We start from the raw sequence: 10,043 nt of genomic DNA, 5'->3' as shown, positions 1-10,043 counted from the left end.
ACGCGCTCATTTTAGAACTTATAGGCCTTAAAACTTTATTTTTTATGGAGTTTATTTATTTAATCATATTTTTTTTGGCTTTGAAACAGTAGCTGTATTTGCATAAATGTGAATTCTACATTCTGTCAGATCTGCAGTAGCCTGTTTTATATTACATTTCTGAACACAAAAGAATGCTTTGATTTATTCCCCATCCAGACTGAATACGGTCTAATCATGTGATCCGCAGTGTAACCAATTGGCAGCCGAGAGGACGGTAAGGGCAGGAGAAAAAAATACTACCATTTTAGGGGAGGATGCAAGCCACTATACCAGCTCATCTAAGATTTTACAGGCGCACTTAAGTGTCTTTTTATTGAAATAATAAAATAAACATGTCGCTAACGAATTATTATTCCATAATGGGTGTCCAAACCGAGGAGGCGTACGGTGCGCATTTTATCCCGGGCGGATTGCAGGGTTCGACGGCCGGGTGCGCGAAGCCTACCCGGGGAGCGGAGCAGGAGCAGCAGGAAGAGGAGGGGACCCTGGTCTCACACATCCCTGATTTTTCCAATTTTTCCAACAAAGCGAGTCTGAATGGCTTTTCTCCTTGGACAAACACGTCTATCTCCACCCCGACGTCTTCCCAGCTGCAAAGCGCATCCGGTGCTTCCCTCCCTGGACTTTTTCATCCACACCCCCTCCTGAACCACCACCACTCTTACTACGGCCCACAAGCTCAGACTCACGCTGAGCACCTCGCGTCCGCGGCAGCGTCCGACAGCAGGTTCGTCCGCTGCTGGGAAGGAGTGACCCCGGCCTCGGAGACCGCTCTGTCGCAGGTTACACCCAGTTTCTCCGCGTGTCTCCCCACGCAAGGGGAACTGTCTAATCCCAGCCCCACCTATGACGCGGTTAAACCAGAGAGCTCGCCGCCGTCCCGCGACAGCGCCGAGGAGTCCAGCTTCGCTAGCCCGGCAGAGGTGGTCTTGGAGCGGCTGGGGGCGGCGGAGGAGCCGGGGAGGAAGACTGAGACGAAGAAGGAGGACGAGGAGAGAAATACACGACAGCAGCAGCAGCTCGACCCGGGTAAAGACGCCGTTAACCCGAAATGAAGGAATGTTTATTAGCTGTAAGAAGAGCCAATATACAGGTGTGGCTAAGAGTGTGAGAGTGTTTCTAAGGGGTGTGGGGGGAGGCTGTCTGTAGGTGAGTGCGACCAACTTTTATAGGCCTATAAACGTCTTGTAAACGCTAAAATATAAAAGTTTATAGTCCATTAAAATAATTAAGGGGCTATTGTTATTTAGCAGCTTGTCACTAAAGGATTAGCAGGTTGACTTGGAGAGTTTTTTTTCTGACTGAATGCGTTTCTCGCCCGCAAATGCAAAGCTTTTGGTTGAAATATGTATTATTATCTGTTTCTGAAATATTAAGTAGGCTAAATGTGTTCTTATATCTGATTATGACATAGAGGTTACATATAATTAAAAGTTAACTTTATTATTTTTTTTTTTTATTTTGCTGCCAACGACCAAGGCTACATCTAGCTGCTGTGTTGTCCTTATGTAAGTTAAAAATATAATAGTAAAGATATAATTTATAAATAAATGTTTATTGAAGGCACTAAGATTTAGTAGACGTGTAAAAGAAGTTAATAAATGAGATCGAAACATCCTAAAAACGTAAGATGTTGTTTAAACAATTTAATTCAGTTTTAATTTCGTTTATTTCAGTCAGTTTATCGAGTATTTATGTAGAATAAGTTTTAAATTTTATGTTTAGGTGCTCCATCTGCGTCTTTGTATTTATTTTCCAATTTTATTTATGAATCTTTAATTCTTAAATTAAGGACCTTGTTCCTTTTTTCACTGCAAAATCAGCACACTATATTATTGTATTACCAGTAGTTATAACATTCAAAAAAACAAGAAATAATATATATAAAATTATAAAAATAACCACTACCATGACAAAAAGAAACAATATACTGGAGGACAAACTTGACATTTTGACAGTGTTTAATATTTTAGAAATTAAACACTTATGACTAAAATTTCTAGTTAAATAAGCACAGGCTAGGTTTTGGGAATACATTTTTATTTTATTTTAATCAGTTAAATGAAATATTTTTTTATAAAGTCCATCTGAAATAAAACCTGAAACTTGCTGCTGATTCAAGATGGTCTAAAAGGCTCTTATTCAAGGACTAAGGGACTGCTTAACACATCTGACTCCATTTAACACTAGTTGAACTTCCTAACTTTGGTGAAAAAGTGATTTATTTAGGCTCTGTCCTGTCTTTCTTTTTCATTCTTTAACGGAAACAAAAGTTGCAGGCTCTTAAAGTTTCTCACAGTGGACAAACACACACTAGCTAGACGGAATAACACCACAGCGTGAGTGGCCTAAAGAACGTGCCCTGTCTCTTCACAGAAAATCCATCAGCCAGCTGGATCCACGCCAAATCCACTCGTAAAAAGAGGTGCCCCTACACCAAGCACCAAACCCTGGAGCTGGAGAAGGAGTTCCTCTACAACATGTACCTGACAAGGGACCGGCGCCTGGAGGTGGCAGGACTCTTAAATCTGACAGAGAGACAGGTGAAAATCTGGTTCCAGAACAGGCGGATGAAGATGAAGAAGCTGATGATCCGGGAGAGGAGGAGTATGAATGACTGATAGCTCTGTAGGATGAGTATATATATAAATAAATATATTTTATCTTTGTTTTTATCTCCCCCATGGGATGGGGATGTAGAGGAGAAGAGGTGTTGAAGCTTGCTCATTAAACAAAACACAGAGCCCCATGATGCCCTGAAAACTGCGACGGGGGAGACCAGGATGCATTGTAACACCTCACTGCCATCAGGCCTTCATTTTTAAATCATCAGAAATCTCCCATCCATGTGTTTTACTGTGAAAACAATCTGGATCTGATGTGAATTAAAAACATATGTAACAATTAACACAAAAAAAATCAAAAACTGTCTGACCTTAAAGTTGAAATATTTTTAACTGCAGAAATTTTCCAAACCACAAACATAGATTTTAGTCTAATCCAATGAGATTTGATTTTATTTGTGGTAAACTGACACAAATTATTGCAGAATTATGAAGTTGAAGACAAATTTCATGTTTTTTTGTTTTGTTTTGTTGTTTTTGTTTTGTTTTGTTTTGTTTTGTTTTGTTTTGTTTTGTTTTGTTTTGTTTTGTTTTGTTAATGCAAGTATGAAAACAGAGGCAGGAATTTGTTTCAAGTCCTTTTAGATCTTAAAATTAAAATCTCAGTTTTTTTCATACCAAGTTTGATTTTTTTTTTACCCCTTTTCTCTTTTTTTTCTTAAAACAATTACAAATAGCATCATTCTGGACTATGGAGACACAAGGAAGAGGACTGATAGAAAATAATCCAGATTTTCTTTAAATTGAAATTTTCGAACACAAAAATAAATTTTATTGATAGAATCATTTTTTGGCCCTTCTCTAATATGATGTCTGAGTGGGCAGACATCATATGGGGGCAGTTATTTATCATATTTGTTCATGCAACAGCTGGTAAATACAGAAAATGCTGACAAGAAGTAATTCTCTGCCATCGTTTTGGATCCCACTCTAGTGTGGCGCCTACATGACTCGTATTTGGGGCATACCAAAGTTTTGCAACTCTGAAGAAGACTAAGGAACAGGTAAAGAAAAAAACATCCCCATGGTGGTGGTTGTGTCATGCTTTGGGTCTTCTTTTCTCCAGATGTCCAGAGTACAAATTCCTGCCACATTTTCAGATTTACATTTGTGAAAAATATTAAACACCATCATTTTCCATTCCCCTTCATATTGATGCGCCACTTTGTGTCAGACTAGCTCATGAAATCCCAATTCAAATCTCTGCAGTGTGTGGTTGTACCGTAGAGGACTAGGGCCACCGAAAAAAAAAAAGAATTCTGACTTTAAACTCAGAATTCTTTTTTTTTTTTTTTTCGGTGGCCCTAAGCCTTTTCTGTAGTGGTTGTGATGAAATACCATTAAAGTTTAAGCTTTGTAAGGCACTATCTCTCATGTCTACAACTGGAAACACTTGAAGCATTTTTTGACTTGATGTAAACTGTTTTTCAGGAAAAATACAACCACGATTTAATGCTGAATTTATCACCCTCTTTGCAAAATGGTGTTTAGTGCAGCAGGAATATAAACACCACTTACTTGAAGGCATCTCTCCAAAATTAGTCCCAGCAGAGCATCAGCACCGCCTGATGATGGAAAATGGCCTTAAAAACAAATAATAAGGTAATACAAGGCAACAAAGATGACAATTTATTGGACAAATTGTGAAATATTTTAATATTCCCTGTGTTTGAGTTATCATATTATGCTTCCTTTCATTCTTGCCATGTTTTCACATTCATGGGACTTACATGGTCACTTGGCCAATAACGCATACAAACCTGTTTTGTTGGTCCTGCACCACTGAAGGACTGCTTTCATTTGAGAAGCTGTGGTTTGCAAATCCATTAAGCGTCAGTGTTGGTTTCAAATGCAGACAACAAAAATATAACATCTATGAGATTGCTTTTATTGTTTTTGTTTTGAAAGATAATCAACTATGTGTCTGCAGCTGGTTTATGAATACAATGTAGGAGATGCAAAAACTCTGACCTGTCGCCCAATAAAAACGAGTTTAACAGCTGAAACTTTAAAACAAGGATGCCTGGAAGGCATCTGCGTACAAAAAGAAACACTTTTATCTGAATTACAATAACTGCAGCCAGGTTTTCAAAATGACTTTTTGTATTAGACTGTTTAATGGTTTAAATTGTTCTCAATTGACATAAAAACACAGAGGTCTGTCTATGTTTAACAAAGTGTGTTTTTGAAGACAGCGTTAAACAACATCTGCATATCTTGAGTTGTAAGATTCATTTGTCAAAAAATAGTCAAACTTCTACATTTTTGTATAGAAATGCAGTGAAAAATGCTATTAAAAACGGTTGAAAGTATATTTTGTATATCAGTGTGTGTGTCACACTTAGTAAATGGAAATGGGTTTTCCCTCAGTGTTACAGCCAATGCTGGTCTCCCTTAAAATCAGAAGTAGAACTTTAAACCCTTCCCTGTTTCATTTTTTCCAAAGTGTGCATGTTGCCTTACATGGGCATATTTCCTTGTTGTTACTGTCGTTGGTATTGTTGTCATTGATGCTGTTGTTGATATATGTTGTCATACCTTTATTCCACACTCAAACACACACCAGTCATTGCTAAGCTACATGGCGAGACAAAATCCTACAACTTGGGTTCGATGGTTTACAGCGATTACCATATATGGGAAAATCACGCACAATTTCTCAGATTTAGACAATAAAGTATGATATAATCACATTATTAGGATTGTTTTGGAAGTGAAAGGATTATCCTGTCAAATACGAGAGCAAATATTTTCATTTAGCCCTAGCTGGGATTATTTGCTTGAGTCGATTAGATGTCACGTTGGAGCGAGAGCAGCACAATAAGAGTATAGGCAAGACGATGAAAGTGGATTCTCTTGGTGTTTGACAGACTAATTCTTCCATATATTCTAGATTTATGTGAAAGATATTTTGTCATGATGAAGAGGTGGACTCAAAGCAATGCAATTGTTTTCATTTAACTGGAAGGTTCCATCAGTAAGACCTTCATCTTTAAATATGCTGCTCATTGTGCTTTTTTTTTAAATAAAACACAATAATGATCTTATTAAATCTGTCTCTCTGTTTCATCTCATTTATTTCTATCAGTTTTATGTAGTGAATAATTTTGAGTATAAACTTTTATTAATTTACAATTTCTTTGTTGTGGTTCTGTTAGCTTTCTAAGAAAAAAGTTGAGCTGCTATAACAATGATTCAGTTTTGATATGAACAATATGGCTCACCACCTAGAGTGCTATTCGGCCAGTGGATGGCATGAGCTCTTGAGAGAAAAAATAAGTTTTACTTTTAAAAATCTGGTCTACATTTGATTTCTCTTGCTTAAAATATAAATTATAGTAGACTGATCATTCCACCATACAACATAGTTATGTACATTTATATACCCTTTTTATTATTTATGGAAACACAAGAAGCTGTTCTTAATGTTAATTAAGGGACTAACTACACCTCACATTAAAAAAGAGATTATCAGGGATTTTGAGTAGTGCATATTTAATTTATTTATGTTTACGTTTTATTTTATACATATTTTTTTGTAATTACAATGCTAAAAAACTAAATTATAACTGCATCAACTTATTTTGTAGTTAAAAAACACCTAATGGAACTCATCTAAGTGAAGATGATGGGAACCGTTTTTCTCATTTGTCATATGCAGCATCCAGCAGCTCCAAGGCTGATAGGGATAGTAATGCATGGCAGAGAAACTGCACCCAAATAAACAAACCAAAACCATGTTGACTTGTGTCCAGTTTTGTGTAGTTTTTGACAGTACTAGAGCCAACAGCAGTAATCAATGTTTATTGGTTACTAGCAAGCTGTGCTAGATTTGCGCCTGATTCTTTGCCACATCTTTAGCAAAGATTTTTTAAATCGGTGTTGAAATGTAGCTAGTATTTCACTAGCATTTTACAAATTTAAATTTAATAAACTTAACACGACTATCAATGTATAACTTGCTAGCAAGGTCAGCTTTGTAATTCAGAGACTTGACACATCTGAGTGGCGGTTGTCGGGGAAATAAGTGGAAAGCCACCATATTTGAAAGGAATTTTAAAATGTCTCACTAGTTGACCAAAGGTTTATGGTTTAACAAGTTTAGGAATAGGTTAAACTTGCTAGTGAAATCTAAGCCTCTGACTTCACTAAGCATCTCTTTTAAGAGGTTTGAAACACTGGCTTCTGTTGCCTTTGATTACTCATAAAAGACACTCAAAATTCCTTTTTGGATCAAAAACAGCCCGTCGAAAAAGTATGCTACAACTGGACTGCAGTTCTTGCTAACAAACCCATCTCCGCTGTGGTATTTACAGAACTGTTTTAAATGCCAAGTTATCAAAATGGGTTTTAAAGGTTTATCAACATTTTATACGATGATCGCATACAAGTTCTTATCATTAAGCATACACCAGGTGACTTTATGAATCAGGGAGAACCCAGAGAGATTTCTGTAGGATGCTCTGCCTCCATAAAACATTGTTGTATGCTCTTCAGACTGATGCAGTATGGGGTACTGTATCGTTAATAATTACATGTATTTGGTATTGATTGATCTGAGTTGATATGCTGATATACATGTTAGGAAATTTTCTACTGTATGGATTCGGACGTTTTGAACACAATTTTTCATAAGTTATCTAAATATTGAAATATAAATTGACATTAATCAATGTTGTATCAACTGAAGTCAACAGTAAAACTAAAACTTCGAACGACGTTGTAAAGAATGAACTAAAAAAAATTATGACTGTTGATTTAGGCCAAGGTTTGGTGACATAAACAATAGAACTGGATTGAATATTGACTTTTCCCCAAATTTCCATCACTTTTATTGCATGATAAATAAAAGCTGTGTCACGTTCCATGCTTTCTAGAGCAACACTCCTCATGAACATGTTTGTAATTATAAAGAGATTCCATTGTCAAGGTATTCCATGCTCTCACGTATGTGTGTTCTGGGTTTTGTCCCTCAAAGACACATTTCTGTCTCGTTGTTTTGTCAAAGTCCAGTTTCCCCCGTTTATTGCTGCCATATAATCCCGTCCTATAGGCTACTGCAGGATCATAAAACAACAACGAGGCTGCATTTGGAGAATAAACGTGACTTTCCCCCGCCCCCCATCTCTACTGCTGTCAACCCAACACACAGCTGCACTCACCGAGGCACCATAAAGTCATTTAGGCCAGACAGGCAGCTCGACAAGATGACTTTATTGGAGACATTTTCTCCGCAGCTTAAATGTCCCCAGAAATGTTAAAGTCATTGTCTGACCGCCGCATGGACGAGCACCGATCGTCTTTAAACAGACACAAAATCCAGGAAGGTGAGTCCAGATTACAAATTACCTCTATTTGCCCCCGACAACTTTTCTGCCTAAACATTCTTAAATTATTTAATTTCCGTCGCGCTGTTTGTACAAGTTGTGCTTTAGCGTAAGTGTACAAAGACCAAGAAATTTAAATTGGGCTTACGTAAACTTGGTAAGGTTTTATATTTCCCCGAATTTATTTATTTATTCATTCATTCATTTAGTGACTTATAAAATAACTGAACTAAGTCAATTCGTTTAGCTGTTTCTGCATCGATAAATGTACAAAAGTCCACTCACAGATTTATGAGTGTAATTTTTTTTATAAATTTTTTTTATAAAATAAAATAAACGTGTATATATACGCGTTTAAATATGTACGCGTATGTACGCGTATAAACGCGTAATATGTACGCGTATAAACATATATATGTTTATATATATATATATATATATATATATATATATATATATATATATATATATATATATATATATATATATATATATATATATATATATGTTGTGGGGACCCACTGTTCCTTGTGAGGACCGAAGCCTGGGCCCCACAAGGGGAAACGCTGTTTTTGGGTCAGGGGTTAGATTTAGGACAAAGGTGTGAATTGAGTTTTGGTTAGGGTTAGGCTATAGAAATGAATGAAAGTCAATGGAAAGTCCCGCAAAGACAGCCACGCAAACATGTGCGTGTGCGCGCGTGCATGTGTGGGCGTGTGTGTGTATGTGTGAGTGTGTGTTATTTGTTTGTTATATGTTATATGTTATATTTGTTATATGTAACAAATATGTTATATTTGTTTTCATATATCAAAAATGAATTACATATATTTAAAAAACAAATATTAAATTTAAACCATATTGCTGAAAAAATACGAGGTAATATTTCTGTTCGAAGACCCGTGAACAGCAACAACAGATTAAATTAATTTCGTGTAGTGACACATTCTGACCACAGGGTGGGAATGTAGCACTTCATTTAATCTTGGATATGTTCTCATTCTTGAGAGAGGATTGCTTTAGTTACACCTGATTCATGCATTTATTTACTTTAAAAAATATTAGTAAAATAAAGAATAAATTAAAAACCTATTTTTGTTTATTTTTAAGTATTAACTAACTAAAAATCTACGCTGCCAAACAATAGTTCCCTCGTCTGAAAGCTCCATTTCGGTCAAAAGCAAAAACACAATGCTTAGTTTGAACTGTCACTATTATTGCTGTAGAATAGTTTTGTATGTCAGAATATATGTTGCAGTTTTGTTAATCTAAAACAGCATTTCCGTTTTTCTGATCCTCTTCAAATGGAATGATGAGGCCCCTACGCTTAGCGATCTTAGAGACTACATACAGAGAAAACATCAAAATCATAACCACACTTCATTATTCGAGGGTGCTTTATTATTCTTTCGACAATAAGCTCAAAAATCTATTAAACCTAATATTTATTATAAATTCCTATATTGCCTCGTTTTTGTCCAGAAATGATTGAACGAATACATGAAAATGTCAGCTTTGCTTAATCAGCTGTTCGTCAATAAATCCAACATAATATGTGGATACCAAAATCGAGACTGGAAACAAGAAGGCATTTAATGTTTTATTCCCTTTGAATATATCTTTTTTATCTGGTGAAGAAAAAAGAGTTGATGATTTTGCAAGCTGACAAGAAATATAAGGTTTCACTGTTAAATATGATATAATTCGATTTGACTGAAACTGCTCTTTATAACTTACAATATCAGCTGACTTTACAAATGCGTATCCCCCGAAGAAACTACTTTTTATACGCATTTGTATATGGGTTAGTATAGGGTTACTAACCCATATAGCCTACTAGATGTACTATACATCTAGTATAGGGTTAGTTGTATTACCTCACAGTAACTTTTCCTTCTAAACAAGATGAAAATGTTTTTGAAAAGAAGTCATAAATGTCTAAATGTGTTCAAAAGGTTGCTGGGATTAATATTAGCAGGCCTCACTTTCAAAGTCTTCAAGGTTTAGGCTGAAAAATGTTAAATACTATAATATTTTTAGCTAAATAAAG

General features: G+C 36.0%; 1 protein-coding gene across 1 annotated transcript; it reads left to right on the top strand.

The window, feature by feature from the left end:
- The first annotated feature begins 277 nt into the window (after positions 1 to 277).
- LOC102225045 (homeobox protein Hox-D9b-like) lies at positions 278 to 3,900 on the top strand. The gene is made up of 2 exons (XM_005811574.2): positions 278 to 1,071; positions 2,419 to 3,900. Exons 1-2 carry the CDS (start codon positions 375 to 377, stop codon positions 2,661 to 2,663), a joined length of 942 nt encoding a protein of 313 aa, XP_005811631.1. The 5' UTR covers positions 278 to 374; the 3' UTR covers positions 2,664 to 3,900.
- The last annotated feature ends 6,143 nt before the right edge of the window (positions 3,901 to 10,043 follow it).

This window comes from Xiphophorus maculatus, chromosome 22 (genome assembly GCF_002775205.1).
Source record: "Xiphophorus maculatus strain JP 163 A chromosome 22, X_maculatus-5.0-male, whole genome shotgun sequence".
In the NCBI taxonomy this organism is placed as follows: domain Eukaryota; kingdom Metazoa; phylum Chordata; class Actinopteri; order Cyprinodontiformes; family Poeciliidae; genus Xiphophorus; species Xiphophorus maculatus.
Note: the sequence above shows the minus strand (reverse complement) of the source record. Positions and strands in the feature narration are given on the sequence as shown.

Excerpts from the sequence above, each read along its gene's own strand:
- LOC102225045 (XM_005811574.2), top strand. The coding sequence starts at position 375 with ATGTCGCTAACGAATTATTATTCCATAATGGGTGTCCAAACCGAGGAG. Across the intron at positions 1,072-2,418 it reads GCAGCAGCAGCTCGACCCGG|AAAATCCATCAGCCAGCTGG; the intron begins GTAAAGACGCCG and ends GTCTCTTCACAG.